Source organism: Equus przewalskii, chromosome 5, assembly GCF_037783145.1.
Source record: "Equus przewalskii isolate Varuska chromosome 5, EquPr2, whole genome shotgun sequence".
Taxonomy (NCBI): Eukaryota; Metazoa; Chordata; class Mammalia; order Perissodactyla; family Equidae; genus Equus; species Equus przewalskii.
This window is the reverse complement of record NC_091835.1, coordinates 70,770,727-70,791,377: the sequence shown is the minus strand read 5'-3', so window position 1 is coordinate 70,791,377 and position 20,651 is coordinate 70,770,727. Positions and strand designations below refer to the sequence as shown.

Below are 20,651 nucleotides of genomic sequence, written 5' to 3'. Positions count from 1 at the left end.
GAAAGTCTGGACAGCATTACATTGGATGGAAAGAAAGCAGAACTTTGATTCAGTGAGCACTCTGGCATGTACGGTGTAGGCAGAGAAAAATAATCCACAGCTTCCGGGATGTGTGGATCAGTGGACAAGTCACTTGACCATTTGGAGCTTCTGGGGTAGGTGAAACGAGGATGAGAATATTTGCCTCTAGACATCAGGAGGATAAAATCTATAATGTGAAAATTCCTTGTGAGCTGTGAATGTGTCATACACAAGTAGTTAAATGCAGTTAAAAGGGAGTGACAAAGAAGCAGAGGAAGGCAGCCGGCTGTCTCGGCCACCAACGAGGGAAGCACCTGATACGGTCACTGTGGCCTAGAGACAGCTCTGAAATGACATGAAATTGATTTTGTTACTGCACCGAAGTTGACTGTGCCTTTGAGGCCTGCTATGTGTGCACCAAACACTCAAGTAATGGATGTGTGACCCAGAAGACCCATGTATTTGCTTGTGGGGGAACCTACATTTTCAGTGACTGAAATACCAGAGCCCCCATCCTGTTGTCAAGATACCTGGGAAACTGAATTAGTCCTAGAAGGCGGCGTGGTGCTTGTGGATTTAGAACAATGGGAGTGGGGTGGCCTTGGGGGAGACGGTTTACGCTCCTCCTTGGGAGAGCAGACCTCTGGAGCCACCAGATACAGTACCTGGGGCATCACTGAATGAGTGGACTGGTGAGAGTATTCTAGCTCTCCGGCATACACTTTCTAAATTCTTTCCTGGGTTCCAACTTCTTTCCATCACATTTCAGTATTGGGAACACCTTGTTCACCTTGTTTGGCCTTGGGTTTTCTTGGTAAGGTCAGATATGAAACACAGACCAACACAATTACAGTGAAGATTCTCAAAACTCGTAAGGTCACAGGACTAAATGAAAACCCCATATAAGCTAGTATGTAATGAATAATTAAATTGAGGAAGATCAAGTACTCAGTGCCTAGGACTAGAAAGACATCAAAGGAAAAATCTGGATTTCATCCAGTTCAACAGACAGTTCCTGCATACACATTATATGTCAGGGGCAAGGTCGAACACTGGGGACATTATGATGAGTGAGACATGGTTCTTGCACTCAAAGAGTCTGAAGACTTGGTGATGGTGAGTATGCAAACGTGTCGTTAGATGCACATGACCCGTGCAATGATAGAACCCCATACAAGGGATAGACATGGTGTAGACGGAAGCGAGGGTGATTAAAAGTGATGTCTGGCAGGGTTTCAGAGGATAAATAGGAGTTTGTGAGACAGACAAGGATATTTAAGGCAGATAAGGACACTCTAGGCAGAAGGAATAACATGGGTAAAGACATAGCAGAGTAAAATTGCGTGACGTAATTGATCATCTGCAGGAGCATCAAGTTAGTGACAAGAAATGAGAGTGAAGAGTCAGTCAGATTGAGTCAAGAAGAACCTCGTGGGCATTCAACGGAGTCTGGCCTCAAGTTTGTGGGTCAGAAGTTCTCAGCTGTGGTTTTGGGACCTATTGGCTTGTTACAACCTACTCGGTACTGGGGCAGTGGGAGAGAAAGGGGTTGCCTTACTGCCAGGGGAAGAAGAATGGAGCATGAGACAGAGTCTGTTCTGTGCTTTATCCTCTAAGCTATCCGGTCTGCCTGTGTGAGATCTTATCATGGAAATGTCAATTTTCAGGTATTTTATGGCTGAAATAGTTGTGATAGTTGAGGAGGAGCCAGTAAAGGGCTTTAAATCGGAGAGTGACGTGGTCAGATCCGTGTTTTCGAGGCAGCACTAGGCCAGATTGGACGGCCCGTCCTGGAGGCAGGAAGACATCTCAGGGGATCATTGCACAGGTGCGGGCCTAAGGCCATCACGGCTCGCCCCTCGGTTCAAGTGCTTAGAGGTGGCCGAGTGGCCGGAAACAAGGATGAGGCTCTGCATTCCAGAGCCAGTTAGGAGTCAACTCATCAGACTTGGTGATGGATTGGATGCGGGTCATGAGGGGCTGGGCTGAGGCAAAGGGAACAGTTGAGAGTGTTTCCACATTCCTGGCCTGGGTAATAGCAAAGAATAGAGCAAGAGGGCTAGTGGGGAGAAAGAACGAGTTAGTTCTTTTCAGATGCCTCTACTCTGTCCACGTAAAAACTGGAGCTAGAGGAGTAAACTGCAGAGCCATCAACGTCTGAAAATTAGAGTAAACCATCAGATCCCCCAAGGGGAAGGGGCGGAGGGAGAATTGCAGAGAACTCCTGGCAGGAAAGCCAGAAATATGTGGGGGAAATGTGCTCAAATGGAGAAAAAGCAAAGGCCATGAGACCAGTCATAATTCTTTTGGGGCTGTCCAGCCAAGATACTGAGCTCACTGAGATCTAATGATGACCTCTCAAAATCTTAGAGTCCAAAAGCTCATCCTTGGGTAGATCCAGTGTGGATGTGATGCTTGGTGCTTATCTGAGTAATAACATTCAAAAGGAGGGAAATCCACAAGTACAAGTGTACAATAAAAATTCTCCTGTCCTCCCACATGAGTTCCTTCTCTCTGTGCCAACCATGGTTTCTGGAGTATCCTTTTGAACGTATCTATGCACATGCGAGACTCCTTTCTCAGATGTCCTGCCACCGTGGCCTTCTCCCTCCCCCTCCAGCTCACCTGACTGTCTCCACTGCTGTACCACAGCCTATGATCAATTTCAGCATCTTGGCCCTTCCCTTAAGACATCTGCACAGACCTCCTCTCCCCGGGTCTAGATCCATGTGTCTTGTTCCTAGTGTCTCAGCGCTAAGACAGAATCGTTCCCACCGCCCATTGGCTGACTGAGCCTTGGCGCTCCCCTGGTGCCATTTCTTCCTTGAATGACATAATGTTGCAGCCGTCAGTTCAGGGGCCAGACTTCCTTCCATAACCAGCCAATATCTATATAATTGTGTCTCTTGCACAGCCACCTCTCTAACAGAGTTCAGAGATTCATCTAACTCTAGGGAAGAATGGACCAGCCACCGTCTCCTCTCCCCACACACGAACTGCCTCCTTTCCCACAGTTCCAGGCCTAAGACAACCATCTAGTGCCCCCGGGAAAACAGTGGACTCCAGCAACTCTTCCTGCACCCATGGCCTGTCGGATCCTAGTTCATTTGGCTCAAGCCTGCCGTCCCCACTCTGTCCCTTGGGGGAGGCTCTTCGCTAGACTCGGGGGCTGTTGACTAGCCCTTGGGAGAAAGAATTCCAAAAGATGATCTTGAACCAGAGCCCATGGTTTTGATGCAATTAGGGAACCATGACCCCCAGGACAGTCTTCACTGGAGGTAGGTCCTTCTGTGGGTCCCTTGGTGGGACTATGAGGAAGTCTCACACAGCGGCCCTGTTCCATCAACGATGTGGTGTGGAAATTGTAACAGGGTCTTTATGGACATTGATAAGAGTTTATTTTGAAAGAGAATACTCTTCTGTTCTTCCTTTAGTTCAGTTGTTCGAAAGGTATCAGACTCATTGGCCTCTGTTTTATAACAAAAATTAAAGTAACGTGCTTTTGCTGTTAGGAAGAACAAAACGGAGATGGTGGACCTTACAATCACACATAACTAAAACCACTCAACACACCGCCGTCACTGGGCTGAAGCGTTATCCATGCTGGGGTGTTCAGACACTGTGCAGGCCGGCTAGTGTAATCTGGATCATGCTCACTAAATGTCAGTAAAAGCCCCCATATCACAATGACAAAGAAAAAAGTGTCTCCACAGAGTTCCAGAAGATCCACAGGGCAGAACTGCTGCTTTAGGACGTTTTGTGGCTGGGGACCTTTTAAGAGCTTCCAGGGGAGAAGATGAGGCACATCTTTCCAACTGTACCTTTTTCTTCACCTATGTGTGTATCTATGGTTTGTATTGAGGGGGCGGGGTTGTGGAAAGGCCATTTCTCCATGTCAGAGTATTTTCTAAGGACCCCTGAATAGTATAACTATTTCCATTAGTTTCTGTTTCATTTGCCATTAAAGGAACTTATTCTTTCAAAAAAAAAAAGAGAAAGAGGAGAATCCAGAACAGAATCCCAAGACCACTCTGCCTAAGGACCAGATGAAGAAGCAGAATCCAGGAAAGAGTGTAAAGGAGTATCAGGAGTGTAAAGTCATTGAGGATGGGGCAAGGGAGAGAGCATGGGGTCATGGAAACCAAGAGGGAAGCACATCTCAAGAAGCATCTGGGAAGAGAAGTCAAATGTGAGTGGAAGGTTCCTGGAGGAGCAACAAATTGAGAAGATTCTAGTAATACGGTTAGGACTTGGGGGTGGGGGGGGTGGAAGGGATGAAGTGGGCACTGCAGGCCCCTTTCCTTGTGAAGAGGGCGTGGCTAATAGGCTGACTACAGTTGGTGGCCAGAGAGGTGCTCTGTAGAGCTGTTCCCTGGAGCCGCAGTTGGCTGGAGTCTTGTGCCAGATGAAGGGAAAGGTAGAGATGTGTCAGGAGACATTTGGGTGGTGTCAGCAATGTTTTGTTTTTGGTTGGAAGGACGGATACCCAAGCTGCCCTGGGATGCTCTGTGTCACTGTGTTTGCCCCTCCCATATCTGCTGGAGGGAACATGACACTCCTTGCTAATCCATTATCAGAAAAATGGTTCCATCTTGCTCAACTTGTGACCTTCCCAGGTTCATGTAGGGTTATTCCCACCCCTCCCTGGTGCCCATGCCCAGTTTCCAATCTGTCAATAGGTCCTGTGAGTTCTGTCTAGACAGTATAGAGTGTCCTCTGCTGACACAAAGGCTCCTTGACACACAAGGGCGGGACCGGTATTGATCACTGCAAGGCAGTGGCTCCCATGGGCCATGTCTACAAACTTTCGGAAAGGTTCGTGGGAATTGTAAAAGAAAGAGACTTTACTTGGTTCTGTTCCATTGGTGGTAAAGACATAAGGAAGCAGGTAAATCCTTCTTGGGACAGGGCAAGTCTGGTCGTGGGAGAAACGTCTCCCACCCAGGGCTGAGCTCCGAACTGAGCATTGGGAAAGTTCAAGCCACCCACTGAGAAGCCAGTGTGAGCTCAGGGGCAAGAACTGGGCCACAGCAGGACTTGAAAGGAGGTCAAAGATGTCTGAGGGTGGGCGTGATGCTCACTTGCTGTGACGATGGACCACACCGTTGTTGTGCGGGACAGGGTCAGGCTTGTTGTTGCTTAGATGGGACAGGCGTCACTCTGAAGAAGAACTCTCACCCTGGTCCTGTTGTGTGATGGCAGTAGGGGCTGCCTCGTGAGATGTGAGCTCATCTCCGTGGGAGATACAGGAGGAGACCGTCCTTTCCCGAGGCAGAGGAGCTTCAGAAGGGTCAAGCTCTGGCTGGACCCACTTCCAACCTCAAGACCCCATTCCTCCTCTCCCCAACATCTTCCCAAATCCTCCAGATTCTTCTTCCTCTCTTTTCCTGCCCCAAGTCTCTGATTCAACATTGAGAACATTTCGACCACTTATTGAAAAGAACATGAAAGTTTGGTCTTGGTTTGAGCTGAGCTGATAGGCGATTTGGAGAACATTGTTGTTGTTTCAATAAAGAAAATGCTGGAATTCTGCCCTTGAGCATGGGTTGTTCATGGCAGGGTGTTCATGAGATGAGGGCTGAGGTGAGGCCATCTTGCCCCACCTGTAGCTCAGGTGTTTAATTAACCTCAGTTATTTGCAAGAGGAGAAGTGGGAGACAGGTCCCTGGCTTAGCTTTCCAGATCCAACAACCTCCACATTCCTACTCTCCTCACTCCTCCTCTGTACACAACCGGGGTAGTCCATGAGTCCCCTTTGTTATCAGCCTTAAGTTTCTCCTGTTGTCAGCACAGTTGACTTCCTTTTGTCCTACACCTGCTGGAGCTGGAAGAACATTCTGGGCAAGTGGAGAACATAGTGCCCTGCCTCTGTGTCCCTGGAGGAAGCATGAGAGGGTCCTGCAGGTGAAACCATCCCTCATCCACATTCGCGGGTGGACATCTGAGTGTCTTCACCGCCTGTGCTAAGTGCTGGGTGGGCTTGGGGTTAGAGGGTCCACTCTGGGCTCTGGGAGGGCCCTGGAGTTGGCAGCCTTCTGCTCAGTAATCCTCCCTCCTGGCTGGTAACGCAAAACCAGGTTTCCATGGCGAGGACATCAGGCTTAGAGGCAAGACCGTGGAGCAGGGGCCCTGTGCCACCTCATTGGCACTTGTGACCTGCCACGTGCCACCACAGAGGACCAGGGGAAGAAACGCAGTCTATCCCATGGCAGGACAATCAGCAGCTTGTGGTTACTGAGGGTCCAATGCAGTGCAGGTTGCATTATCTTGCCCTTGTTCCAACCTCTTAAGGTGTGAATAAGAAAGAGCCTTAACAGCTTCAGGGAGTGTCACAAGGAATGATTTGGCAGCCTGGAAAGGACACAGCTCCTGTTTTCTTCCTGTTTTCCATCATTGTGTGTGACTGAGGGTCGATTGTGGTGTTTATTAAGCCCCTGCAGTTGGTCCTCCTGAGGTTTTTTCTGGCTGTGCAAAGCCATGTGTCAGGGGTGCTGGGGCTCCGTGGCCGAAATGCTGGGCCAGCTTCTTGCTGTGTCACCTTTAGTTACATGACCTTACCAAGTCACTGAACTTAACACATCTTAAAAATGAAGGTGTCCGTCGGGGCTGTCTTGGCACGTTTCTGAGCTGTTAGTTAATGCAGGTACTAGAACAGGGTGGAGGGCTTCTCAGAGGGGCTGACACTCTCATTAAGTCTCTGTGTTGGGAGCAGGGCTTAGGCAGGAGACGGTGGAGTGGGCACAGTATGGCTCACAGAAGGATGTGGAGCCTGAAGACGTTGGCGCGTGTCCTAGGTCTGCCATGTTACTCGCCTGGGTACATCAGGCAGGTCCCAGCACTGTCTTGGAGGCTCAGTTTGCTCATGTGTGAAATGGGCATAAATCCTGCCCTACTCATTTCAGAAGGAGATGCTCAAAATGAAATAACATTGGCAAGGGTGACCTGAAGCATACTCGAGGGGCGCCCTCATTACCATGGTGCCTTTTCCTTGAGAAAGTACTTGAGTTGGGGTGGGGCCAACAAGCAGAGGCCTAGCTGGGGTGCCTGGGAAACTCTGCTTTCTTGGGGACCAAGGTGGAGTCCTGTGCCTCATCCTTCCCTCTGGTTTCACGCTTGTGGGACTTGAAGCATTGAAGGGCCCTCCTTTCACTCTTCCCAGTTTATCACACAGCTTCCCTTAGGAACGTCCTGCTGAACAGAGACACGGACATGGCGTCCAATGCCTGGGGGGTGTGAAGCGCGCCTGCGCTCATCCCAATGTGACTCGTGTCATGAAGTTAACGCATCGAATGAGTGGCGGTACTAGCTCTCGTCCACAGTCAGTGCTGGACTGGCAATGATTTCAGTGCATTTTTAGGATCTAAAGGCTTTGAAAGAAGAATGTGGAAGACCCATGATTTTTAATGTGAAAAAAAAGCAGTCTAGAGAGTTCTCTTCTTTTTTTTCCCTAATAAAAAACCCTGGAGCAAGCAGCTCGTCCATAATCAAGATCCGTGGGCATCCCTTCCAAAACGGGGAGTCCCAGAGTTCAGGGGTCTGAAGACGTCTTGAAGAGCTTTGCTGCTAGACTGAGGAGCAGGAGTCTCTTGAAATAAGAGTGTATTTATTTGGTCTTTACAATTATATTTGTTTTCACCCTTTCCTCTCTTTCTCATTTTATTTTCAGGGGTGGGAGTTTCTCCACCAGCCCTGTCCTGTCTTTGTTTCTAGCCAACTCAACACAGGAAGCCTTGAAAGAAACAGAAGAGGTCCCGTGGGAGGGGAGCAGCTTTAAGTGGTGGGGAGGGTGAGGTGGGGCCGAGGGTGGGGGAGACGCGTGGACGGGAAGCATCTGCTGGATCTCCGTGGGCGCGCGGCGGCAGGAATGGCAGGTGTCCGGGTAGAGGCACTGGAGGTGAGCGGTGGCTCTGAAGGGCTGCAGTGCCATGCAGAACTAGCCGGAAGGCTCCCCACAGGAGGGGCTGGGGAAGAAGAGGGCAGCATCCAATCCGGGGACACCGGCAGGAGTCTCTGGACTTCGAGGAAGGCGTGAGTGGTCTGACTACAATAACCCCATTTTTCTGAAGTCGCTAACGGGGTAGAATGGAATGTTGGGGGCCGTCTTGTCCTTCCATGTTGAGGTGGCTATTGGGTAAAGGGCGAGAGTGAGGATTTTCAAGCCAGCATGGGAGTAGAACTTGGCCTGGAAAAATAGTTTGGCTGGAATGGGGGTTGGGGCTGGGAATGGCAAGAACCTTTCATGGAAGACCCTTTTTCGGCTCTCTCTGTGCAAATGAAGACATGCTGCAAGTGAGAACACAAAGGTGCACACGAAACAGTGATACCATTAGCTGGACAGCACATCAGCAAGCCAGGCGCATGCCTCAGTGAGTTGTAGGTATGTTGTAGCCATGATGGGAAGAACTGAGCTCATTGAGCTGTGGATGGATCCGTGGAGAACAAAAGTAGGATGCGTAAGTTCCCAATGTCTGGGTCTGATATTCTGGGGCCCAGTTAGAAAATAAGAACTACGTGTGGGAATTTGGCCACAGCGATGGGGAAGGAAGTAACATTTGTGGGCACCTACTGTGTGCCAGGCTCTATGCTGGAGGCTTCCTTGGTTGATTGCTGGATTGCTTCCTTAGTTTCTCCATCATGGGATGAGCCCGTGCTGCGTCCTGGGCAGCGTCCCTGCCCTTGTTCCTCCTCTGTTTCTGGGGTGTGCTTGGTTTCCGAGCAGTGGGCAGACCCTGCTATCCTGACACGCCTGGCATGAGTGTCTGGGAATCTCTGCATTCCCGAGGGAGGTCTACACCGTGGGGCGCTGGGCACTTCATGCTGTGGGTGGCTTGGCTGCCCGCCAGCCTGGCTTCGCAGGTAACACTGAGAAGGTCACTGGGGCATCTTAAAATCAAAAGCCATGGAGTTTGTGGTAAGAAAAGGGATTGACTGAGACAAAAGCTACCAAGGCCCTGTTGGGTAAGAAAGGAGGGGAGGCCCGGGGTGTGAGGGAGAGCTGGGCCAGGGGCTGGCACTGCAGCCTGAGTGAGCAGTTTTCGAACAATGGCTTACAGAGGGAAGCCTCAGAGGAGCTATTGAGCAAGGGCCTGCTGCTGGGAGCCTGCGAGGCTCCTGTCCCACCCTTCCTCAGAGCGGCTGAGTTGGAGCTCTTGCAGCAGCAGAGACCTGCCCTATGGGATGCTCAGGCTTCGCAGGCGGTGCGTGGGGCTGGCGGCATGGCCTGGCCAGGTTGCTGCTGTCTCCAGGCTGCTGTTGGCCACCTCTCTGTTTTCTGAGCTTCTTACTGGAGGTTATTGGACTCTGAGTGTTGGCCCCTCGAGCAGCCTGAACTCAGCAGCAGGGCCCGGAACAGGAGTTTGTTGTTGGTTTTATTTCGTTTTTGAAATGTAAACACGTGGTTTGCATTCCAGGGCAGTGTGCACCAGAGGGCTGAGGGCTTGGCCAGTAGCTCAGTTCAGCCGATGCTTTCAGTTTTGGGGACAAAGAGACTAACCTGGCTGGCCTGTGGAGGGAAGTGCAGATGGTGAGTGGGACAGAGACCTGAGAGGATGTCCAGGTGGGATCTTCAGGGAACAGGCGGATGGAAGGCTGTGAAGACTCAGCATTGCTAACATCACCTTTCATGTCAGAGGAAACATGCAGTTCCAAACACCAAACCCTGGCAATGCTTTTTGGATCTTGAGCTCATTCCCTGAGTGACTGCCCTGTGCCTAGGGGAGTGAGGTTTGGGGTAAAGATAAACATGACCCTGGCTGTGCTGTGTAGAAGACCAGGGCCACGCTCATTGTACCACAAGGAGGGCTGGGATGAGACCGGAAGAGAGGGGGACATCCAGCTAGGAGACTGTGGGGGAGGGGAAATGAGTTCCTACCAGCAGAGCCTAGTGTCAACGTTCACATCTTTGTCCCACTGGCTAGTCAGTCAGGCCCTGTCTGATCGACACTGGGGCTTGCTTCTCAGCTCTGGCCAAGGGAAGTGCTTTTGAAAACCTTTGAGGAAAAGCATTGAGGGGCCGGGGCTTGCCAGCAGCCTGCTGAAAGAAGGATATTATCCTACAGGATCCCTTCTCAGAGACAGCAAAGCTTAAAACCCATTAGTGCAACAGGCCAATATCCTGTGGGACAGGATAAATGTCCCCATTTTATAGATGAAGAAACACAGGACCACAGTGGAAGTCCGCCATGAAGTCCTTTCCAGAATCAAGAATCTTGACTCACGTTTGACTCCTTGAACAAATGCCGACCAGTCTCTAAACCTGTCATCTCTTTCATCAGCTGATCTGGGCTGGCGTGCCTGCACAGGCCCGAGTGGCAGCTGGCCTCCCCTGGGCTGGTCCACAGCGGGGAGCAGCATCCTGCAGAAGGTCCCTTTTCAGATTGAGAAACCCACATCCCAATCTCTTTTGATGATTTTACAAAAATCCAATTGCATTTCAGATGCCCGGATAAGCAGGAGGAGTTTGCAATCTAAGCAAGTTCTGGGATAAAGCTGATTAGTCGACTTTTTCAATGATTGTTAGCTTGGTAATCACTCACCAGGAGTAGCTTCGAGGTAGACCGAACCCATGCCTAAGTGGGCCCACACCCATGAGCACCAACACCTAGCAGGTGAGTATAAAAGGGGACCCTGACATTCTCCCAACAGCCTTGACTCTCCTCACGAACCTTCCACTTTCCTCGCTGGGCACAGGCATCATGAGCTGTCAGATCTCAAGCAGATCTCGAGGAAGAGGAGGAGGAGGAGGTGGAGGATTCCGGGGCTTCAGCAGCAGCTCGGCTGTGGGCTCTGGTGGGAGCCGGAGATCCACCAGCAGCTTCTCCTGCTTGAGCCGCCATGGCGGTGGCGGAAGGGGCGTCGGTGGAGGCGGCTTTGGCAGCCGGAGTCTTGTTGGCCTTGGCGGAACCAGGAGCATCTCCATTAGTGTGGCTGGAGGAGGCGCAAGCTTTGGCTCTGGTGGTGGATTTGGTGGCAGAGGAGGTGGCTTCGGAGGTGGCATTGGCTTTGGAGGTGGCAGTGGCTTCGGAGGTGGCAGCGGCTTTGGAGGTGGCGGTTTTGGAGGTGGCGGCTTTGGTGGAGGCCGTTTTGGAGGTGGCGGTGGCTTTGGCGGTTTTGGGGGTCCCGGTGGCTTCGGGCCTGGCGGATTCCCTGGTGGTGGCATCCACGAAGTGTCCATCAACCAGAGCCTCCTGCAGCCTCTCAACGTGGGCGTGGACCCAGAGATCCAGAACGTGAAGGCCCAGGAGCGGGAGCAGATCAAAACTCTCAACAACAAGTTTGCCTCCTTCATTGACAAGGTGAGTCACGAGAAGCGGGCTCCGTCGGATGCTCACGGTGCCCTACTTCCAGCACTAAGTGAAAGGCAAACAACAGGGATTCGTTTCTTTTAGGAGTCGTCACTGTGTTCACAGTAGCCTGGACTATGGGCAAGATCCACGCAGGACAGATGCTGGCCTCACGGGCTGCCTCTTCCCAGACAGTCTGCAGTTAGGAATTATTTGTGCCTTTGGCTTTGTTGTTTCAACCTTAATGAATAATATTTATGGAAAATTCTGAAAGTCTTAGAATCATGATAGAGACAAGGGATGGAGTGAAGGGTCCAGGCCGTGTGAGGGCAGGTCTTGGAAGGGGTTGGGAAGACATCTTCTGAGATAGTCCTTTCTTCCCTAGGAGTCATTGCTCTATGAAATTTGGAGAACCTGAGTCTGAAATATGTGCTTGGGGATGGATGAAGTTCCTCCCTTCAAGAGAAGCATTCTCAGTTTTGTGACCCATAAAGTCCCTGTTGGTGTCGCTCTGGGGTGTTATATGATATTCTCCTATTTCACATGTGAGGAGCCTGTCTAAGGTACTCACGAGGCTCTTATGAAGCAGACTGAGGCGCCCTGCCCTCCAGGGCACTCACACTCGGCGCCTTTAGGAGCAGAGCCAATGGATGGCTGCGTTTGGTTTTCCCCAGAATTTCTGGGACCTTTGCAGGGAATTCAACTCAAATGAGGGAGGGAAATGGCCTGGAGTCCAGGGAGCAGCTGCAAAGGGAAAAGTGGGCGGTGAAGTAGGAAAAAGGGTTCTCTCCATGGATAGCCCCAGCTGTCACACAGGAATCTGGAGAAGCTCCCACGTGTGGAGGCAGGAAGCTCCGAAGCTCTGCCCGGCATGAGCTGGCATCCCCCTGGTGAGGACGAAGCTGGGCAGACTTCTCCACTTCCAGGAGTGGGACCAGAGCAGGCTCCGCGAGTGTGGCCAGCTGGCGGGAAGGGCGGCCCAGAACTCATGTGCGTCCCCTCTGTCACGGCAGGTGCGGTTCCTGGAGCAGCAGAACCAGGTGCTGCAGACCAAGTGGGAGCTGCTGCAGCAGGTCCATGTGGGCACCCGCACCTCCAACCTGGAGCCCATCTTCCAGGCGTTCATCGCCCAGCTGAAGAGACAGGTGGACACGCTCTGTGCAGAAAGAACGTCCCAGGACTCAGAGCTGAACAGCATGCAGGATCTCGTGGAGGATTTTAAGAAGAAGTAGGTGGCAGAGCAAATGCTGAGTGGGCTACATATTGATCTGAGCTACCCAACCATTCCCCGGAAAGGTCCTCATCTTCCAAGTGCCTTTGTGCTCATAGAATCTGTATCTCTGTCCATTCTTTGTGGCAAAGACATTTAGGGCTTCAGAATTCATGTGTTTTCCCTGTTTGAAAGTTAATTTACAGAAAAGCATCATCATTTGGGATATCATAGTTCCAATTTAGACAGGTGAATGGGGTATTTTGGGTGAATCCAGTTGGGAAAGGAGAAGAAAGAAATAAACAAACTGGGACTAACCTAAAAGCTTTGTCCTCTGGGTCCCAACAGGTATGAGGATGAAATCAACAGGCGCACGGCTGCTGAGAATGATTTTGTGACGCTTAAAAAGGTGAGCAAGACATAAAAAAAGACAAAATTGGCCCATTCACAACAACGTGGATGGACCTCGAGGGTATTATGTTAAGCGAAATAAGCCAGTCAGAGAAAGACGAACTCTATATGACTCCACTCATAGGTGGAAATTAGTATATTGATAAGGAGATCTGATCGGTGGTTACCAGGGAAAAGGGGGGGTGGGGGGAGGGCACAGAGGGGGAAGTGGTGTATCCACAACATGACTAACAAAAATGTACAACTGAAATCTCACCAGGTTGTAATCTATCATAACATTAATAAAAAAAAAAAAAAAAAAGGTGAGCAAGAGAAGGTGAGGGCTGGGGTGGGAGTAAGGGGGCTTCAGAAGCCTGTTGTGTCTGGACCCATGGGTGGAGAACAGCTCTGAGGGCGAACAGCAGTGACCAGGGAAAGCCTCGAGGTGAGGACATGTCAGGTTCTCAGGGAAACAAAGGCGTCTCTGTAGTTCCAGCTTTGAGAGAGATTTTGTGAATTTGCTGGAACATTTCCCACCAATAACTTACTTAAAGCCTGTATTGGACTCTGAAAGATGCAAACACAGAAAAAACTTTCTTCTTCTTCTAACCGGCTGGGGAAGGACTGGGACTTTGCTTGGAATGCCTGCTTAAAGAGCCCGTCAGTTGTGCTGACAAAGGTTTGAGCTAGTAGGCAAAAGTGGGTCCTCAGCCTGGTTCTTGTAGAAGCTTTGGTGAAAAACCTAGGGAAATTCAGGAGAGTTTGGGTGGACAGACAGGGTGGCAGAGTTGAGGACTGTTAAAATCACCAGAGGCCATTGTGCCCCTTTGTGGGAACACACAGTATCTCCAGCAGGAAGGAGAGACTGTTGACAAAGCTTGTTCCCCCCAGAGCTCTGATGGTCTGGGGGAAGTGAGCAGTGAACGTGGGCCTGGAGCCCCAAGCAGAGGTGCTTTGTGGACTCTATGCCAAATGTGGTCCTGAGGGCACGTGGGTCACCTGAGACACCGGGGCTGTTGGAGAGCAGCTGACAGGGACTGGGATGAGGAGATGGGCAGAGAGAGGGCAGGGCCCGGACACGGAATGGGCAAGGCGGCCTTGGGGCTGAGTTTCACCAGAGGCCCCTGACCTTTCCTGCAGGACGTGGACAATGCCTACAAGATCAAGGTGGATCTGCAGGCCAAGGTGGACGTGCTGACCCAGGAGCTTGAGTTCCTGCGAATCCTCTATGATGCGGTAAGGAGGCTGCTCCTGGTCGGACCCTTGCCTCCCACCCTTCCCATCAAAGGCAGGTCCTTCCCGATTGGTGAAAAAGAGGTAGCAGTGGGGTTTAAGGCTGTCTGGCTCCAACTTGTCATCCTTTCAGACCCCCAGGGGCCTTGAAAGAGAGGAGCTTCTCCCCTGATGCTCATGAAACACCAAGACCACTTTCCCTCACTCTGTCCCCCAAGTGTCCAGCTCCTCTTGTGAAGAGACCCCGCCTGCTCCTGTCCCTATGTCCAATATACTTCCGGGTCAGAATGTAATATACCTCACCCTCCCCGCCCAGGTGCATGCACTTGACCTCTGAAACAGGAAGTAAAATTTAAGACTTCTTCCTGGGGAGCGCTTACCAAAACTGCATAAATGGGGAAGGCTGTTAACTAGGAGGCTCAGAAATAGACTTCTCTCTCCTGTATTTCTCAGGCCAACCTTGGTGGAGGCCTAGGAATGGTGATTATGCTGCTTGAAATCTCACCCAGTGGGATTATGATGCTCTGTCTGAGAGTCTGTGCATCTCCCTGACCCCGGGGAGGGGAATGCCTCCTCGCTGCCTTTGGCTGTGGGCAGGGGCGCCATGGCCAGCCCTCCCGTGTGTTGCAGGAGCTGTCCCAGATGCAACAGAGTATCAGCGACACGTCTGTGGTCCTGTCAATGGACAACAATCGGCACCTGGACCTGAACAGCATCATCGCCGAGGTCCGCGCCCAGTACGAGGAGATTGCCCAGAAAAGCAAGGCGGAGGCTGAGGCGCTGTACCAGAGCAAGGTGATGGGCTGAATGCCTGGCCAGCTTTCCCGAAGTGTCTTGTCTTTCTATCCTGTGTCTTCTCCTATTTGTGTGTGTGAGCCGTGGTGCGCTCTGTCACATCTAATTGACTTGATCTTTAGTATGAAGAGCTCCAGATCACTGCTGGCAGCCATGGGGACAGTTTGAAAAGTACAAAGATGGAGATTTCTGAGCTGAATCGGGTGATCCAGAGACTTAAATCTGAAATTGACAGCGTCAAGAAGCAGGTACTTGCTTCCTCCTCCTGCTGTTCAGTTCTATGGAATGGGGGTGGGGCATCCTCAGGTAATTGCAGGACAGTTTCTCAGTTTTGCATCTTGAGATCCATCCCAAGGTTGTGTTATTATGCCTAGTTCCTTTGGTGACTATGGTGATTCCCAGAATTCGGTCATTAGGCTGGGTTCTCTTTATGGAAACCTGGGAAAATGATCTAGTAGAGAAATAGATGTGATGGGCATGAGTGGTCCAGCCCATGATGCAAAGGGAGACTTCGGAGGCGGAGAGTGAGAGGACAGGCAGCCAGGAGGTTTCAGGGCAGGCGTTTAGAAGAGCGTCAAGTCTGTAAGGGGTGGAACAGCCTCAACTAGGGCCAAGAGAGGCTGCTGTGTCACCTTTAAGGGCTTCTAAGGAAGTCAACACAATTGAGATAAGAAGGCCAAGGTGAAACTGGATAACTGAGCGTGTAATGTGCTGGCGCCTCTCCTCTCAGATCGCTGCGCTGCAGCAGTCCATCAGCGAAGCTGAGCAGCGTGGGGAGAACGCCCTCAAAGACGCCCAGAACAAGCTGAACGAGCTGGAGGATGCCCTGCAGAGGGCCAAGGAGGACCTGGCCCGGCTGCTGCGTGACTACCAGGAGCTGATGAGCACCAAGCTGGCCCTGGATGTGGAGATTGCCACCTACAGGACCCTCCTGGAAGGAGAGGAGGGCAGGTGCGGAAGGGACCCCGGGCAGTTTGGCCACTTCTTCAGGGCATCCTCCCTTGTGAGCTGACTGCGACTGAGGAAGCAGCCATGTGCCTGCAGCTGGTCCTGAGGATCGGGAGGGGAAGGTCCACGCGCAGGAGGAAAGACTTGGTTTCACAGTGGGAGCCGGGGTCCCCACTTTTGTTTTCTGAGGACTGTAGCGTCTGTGTGAAGCTCTTTGAGATGGAGTGATTTCTTCTTCATCTGGGCTGGCTCAGATGTCATCCAGCCCATGTCAAGGCCTTTAAAGTTGGCCTGCATTAGCAGCAAGAGTCTTGCCTTGTTTATATGGAGATTCCCTGTTTGTAGTCACGCTGAGAACAATGACAGAGGTCGGGACACCCTAGGAGACAGGATTAGGATTCAGAGGAAGTGGATTAGTGGAGCCCCAGATGGGGACAACCCTCGACATGTCTGAGAGGGCCTGGGGAGTGGTTTGAGAAGCTGGAGAGTCAGGAGAGCTCTGCATTCCTTTCTCTTACAGGATGTCTGGAGAGTGCGCCCCGAACGTGAGCGTGTGTAAGTACTAGCAGATCTCAGGGGCCTGTGCGGGTGTGCTGGGTGGGCGGGGAGCTCAGTGCAGATCACTGAGTGTTCCCTTGCAGCTGTGAGCACCAGCCACACGAGCATCAGTGGAGGAGGAGTCCGAGGAGGCAGCGGTTTCAGCTCTGGCGGCGGAGGGAGCTACATGTCCGGAGGGGGCAGTTACAGCTCTGGAGGTGGTGGTGGTGGCTTCGGCTCCGGAGGCAGCAGTAGGGGCCACAGAGTCGGCTCTGGAGGTGGAGGCGGCAGCTATGGCGTCAGGATTTCTGGTGGCGGCAGCTCTGGAGGCAGCTTCAGCTCGTCCGGAGGCCGGGGAGTCAGCTCTGGGGGCAGCAAGTCCTCTGGTGGCAGTTCCAGTGTGAAATTTGTTTCCAGCAGCTACTCCCAAGGGAGCAGATAAAGAGGTGCTGTCTGTCCTGTTAGCTCTCCCTCCCATCACTACCTTAATGCTTGGCGAGGTCAAGGTCAACTGCCACAGCCTTAGTGGAGAGCTGAGCTATGGTCAGTTCCACTGGTTCCTCCCAGCTCCCCCGCTCTCTCCTTTTTCCTCTGCTTCCCAAAGAAGGTTTCAGATCAGAGGCAATCCCAGTCCCCGGCTATGACCCTGCCTTGTGCTTTGCCTGCGAGACAGCTCAGCCATCCCACGACACACATTCCATTTCAAAGCATCTCCTTCAGTCAGCCAGAGCCGGGCTGGTGAGACCCACAGCTTCTTGCTGCGTGGAGACACGCTCTGGACAGCTCGTTGGGCTCCCGTGTCTTGCAGCAAGCTCTGTGCTGCTTTGGTTTTGTATAGAAGGTGTAAGCAAGTTGATTGTCTCTTGTGAAGAGGTCTTAACTCCCCTTTTCCTCGTGTTGCTGCAATAAACTGCATTTGAAATTCTCCACGAGTCTCAATCTCCTTTTTTCACGGTGCTGTCCATCTGGATGAGTGCTTTGTGGTCAGGGAAGAAGGCCCTAGAGCCCCATGGCGTATGGGGATGTTGGGACCCATGAAGACGACGGGATAATGAGGAGGCTGGTCAGGCAACATTTGAGCTTAAACATTTAACATTTAATGAGCAGAAGCGCTTTCCCAGAGGGTGACGGTGTCATGGGGAATTGGAGGGTTTGAAGTGTTCCTCTGAGAAGGCTCTGGTGAAAAGGCCACTGAGCAAGCAGGTTGGGAAGAAGGAGTCTGGCATTGAGAAGTGGGGACAGTATTGCATGCTGAAGTCTGCCCATGTGGAACAGCCTATGAAGAGAGGGATGTGGGTCAGACAGTACCGGCAGCTGCCACAGCCAGAAGACAGACTTTGGCCTGGGGAGTTAAGAACCAAGAGTGCTACTGGAGAGCTGGCTATCCATTTCCCTTCTCCTTCAGGCCACTCCCCAAAACGCTGCTTAATCTAAGAAGTTCATTTGCGCACATGTGACCTGTACTTGAGGTGAAGTAGAAAGGGACAACATAGTGATCAGAAGCATTGGACTCAGATACGCCTGGGCTTGGACCTTACCACTATCGTTTACCAGCCCTGTGACAATGTGTCAGTTAAGGACTTCTCTGCACCTCTGTTTTATTTTCTCTCAAAAAATGGGGATAAGAATGCCTTTCTCGTAGGAATTTTGATGAGGATTGAAGGACATGAGGAATGAACATCACTTAACATATAGTAAGCGCTCAGCGAGTGAAGATTTTAGTGATAATGGTGGTGATGATGATCATGATCTGTCTATTATTACTTTGCTTGTTGGCCTGCAGACAGCTCAGCAGATGCTGACTCTAAGGAGCAAATGAAATGAGCCTCCCCGTGGTTCCGTGACCATGAAAAACTCAGTTCACTTCTCCTAAGTTCAATTTTCTTAGCTTCACTAGGCAAAGTCTTGGTAGCTGCAGTGTCCACCAGAGCTGAGGGGAATAAAGAGGGTGTAAATTAACAGGGGTGTCGCGTCCATACGGCATGTCCCTGTCACCAGAGCTGCCTCCTGTTTGAACCGATGTGAAAGTCTGGACAGCATTACATTGGATGGAAAGAAAGCAGAACTTTGATTCAGTGAGCACTCTGGCATGTACGGTGTAGGCAGAGAAAAATAATCCACAGCTTCCGGGATGTGTGGATCAGTGGACAAGTCACTTGACCATTTGGAGCTTCTGGGGTAGGTGAAACGAGGATGAGAATATTTGCCTCTAGACATCAGGAGGATAAAATCTATAATGTGAAAATTCCTTGTGAGCTGTGAATGTGTCATACACAAGTAGTTAAATGCAGTTAAAAGGGCATGACAAAGAAGCAGAGGAAGGCGGCCGGCTGTCCCGGCCACCAACGAGGGAAGCACCTGATACGGTCACTGTAGCCTAGAGACAGCTCTGAAATGACATGAAATTGATTTTGTTACTGCACCGAAGTTGACTGTGCCTTTGAGGCCTGCTATGAGTGCACCAAACACTCAAGCAATGGATGTGTGACCCAGAAGGCCCATGTATTAGCTTGTGGGGGTACCTACATTTTCAGTGACTGAAATACCAGAGCCCCCATCCTGTTGTCAAGATACCTGGGAAACTGACTTAGTCCTAGAAGGCGGCGTGGTGCTTGTGGATTTAGAACAATGGGAGTGGGGTGGCCTTGGGGGAGACGGTTTATGCTCCTCCACGGGAGAGCAGACCTCTGGAGCCACCAGATACAGTACCTGGGACATCACTGAATGAGTGGACTGGTGAGAGTATTCTAGCTCTCCGGCATACACTTTCTAAATTCTTTCCTGGGTTCCAACTTCTTTCCATCACATTTCAGTATTGGGAACACCTTGTTCACCTTGTTTGGCCTTGGGTTTTCTTGGTAAGGTCAGATATGAAACACAGACCAACACAATTACAGTGAAGATTCTCAAAACTCGTAAGGTCACAGGACTAAATGAAAACCCCATATAAGCTAGTATGTAATGAATAATTAAATTGAGGAAGATCAAGTACTCAGTGCCTAGGACTAGAAAGACATCAAAGGAAAAATCTGGATTTCATCCAGTTCAACAGACAGTTCCTGCATACACATTATACGTCAGGGGCAAGGTTGAACACTGGGGACATTATGATGAGTGAGACATGGTTCTTGCACTCAAAGAGTCTGAAGACTTGGTGATGGTGAGTATGCAAACGTGTCGTTAGATGCACATGACCCGTGCAATGATAGAACCCCATACAAGGGATAGACATGGTGTAGACGGAAGCGAGGGTGATTAAAAGTGATGTCTGGCAGGGTTTCAGAGGATAAATAGGAGTTTGTGAGACAGACAAGGATATTTAAGGCAGATAAGGACACTCTAGGCAGAAGGAATAACATGGGTAAAGACATAGCAGAGTAAAATTGCGTGACGTAATTGATCATCTGAAGGAGCATCAAGTTAGTGACAAGAAATGAGAGTGAAGAGTCAGTCAGATTGAGTCAAGAAGAACCTCGTGGGCATTCAACGGAGTCTGGCCTCAAGTTTGTGGATCAGAAGTTCTCAGCTGTGGTTTTGGGACCTATCAGCTTGTTACAACCTACTCAGTACTGGGGCAGTGGGAGAGAAAGGGGCTGCCTTACTGCCAGGGGAAGAAGAATGGAGCATGAGACAGAGTCTGTTCTGTGCTTTATCCTCTAAGCTATCCGGTCTGCCTGTGTGAGATCTTATCATGGAAATGTCATTTTTTCAGGTATTTTATGGCTGAAATAGTTGTGATAGTTGAGGAGGAGCCAGTAAAGGGCTTTAAATCAGAGAGTGACGTGGTCAGATCCGTGTTTTCGAGGCAGCACTAGGCCAGATTGGAGGGCCCGTCCTGGAGGCAGGAAGACATCTCAGGGGATCATTGCACAGGTGCGGGCCAAAGGCCATCACGGCTCGCCCCTCGGTTCAAGTGCTTAGAGGTGGCCGAGTGGCCGGAAACAAGGATGAGGCTCTGCATTCCAGAGCCAGTTAGGAGTCAACTCATCAGGGCGTGGTGATGGATTGGATGCGGGTCATGAGGGGCTGGGCTGAGGCAAAGGGAACAGTTGAGAGTGTTTCCACATTCCTGGCCTGGGTAATAGCAAAGAATAGAGCAAGAGGGCTAGTGGGGAGAAAGCAAGAGTTAGTTCTTTTCAGATGCCTCTACTCTGTCCACGTAAAAACTGGAGCTAGAGGAGTAAACTGCAGAGCCATCAACGTCTGAAAATTAGAGTAAACCATCAGATTCCCCA

The 20,651-nt window shown here is 50.9% G+C and overlaps 1 protein-coding gene across 1 annotated transcript; it reads left to right on the top strand.

Annotated features, from left to right (window-relative positions):
* Window positions 1-7,890: 7,890 nt before the first annotated feature.
* Window positions 7,891-17,343, top strand: LOC139083599 (keratin, type II cytoskeletal 2 epidermal-like). The gene is made up of 9 exons (XM_070621412.1): window positions 7,891-11,315; window positions 12,317-12,531; window positions 12,862-12,922; window positions 14,044-14,139; window positions 14,767-14,931; window positions 15,054-15,179; window positions 15,662-15,882; window positions 16,400-16,434; window positions 16,521-17,343. Exons 1-9 carry the CDS (start codon window positions 10,716-10,718, stop codon window positions 16,856-16,858), a joined length of 1,857 nt encoding a protein of 618 aa, XP_070477513.1. The 5' UTR covers window positions 7,891-10,715; the 3' UTR covers window positions 16,859-17,343.
* Window positions 17,344-20,651: the final 3,308 nt, after the last annotated feature.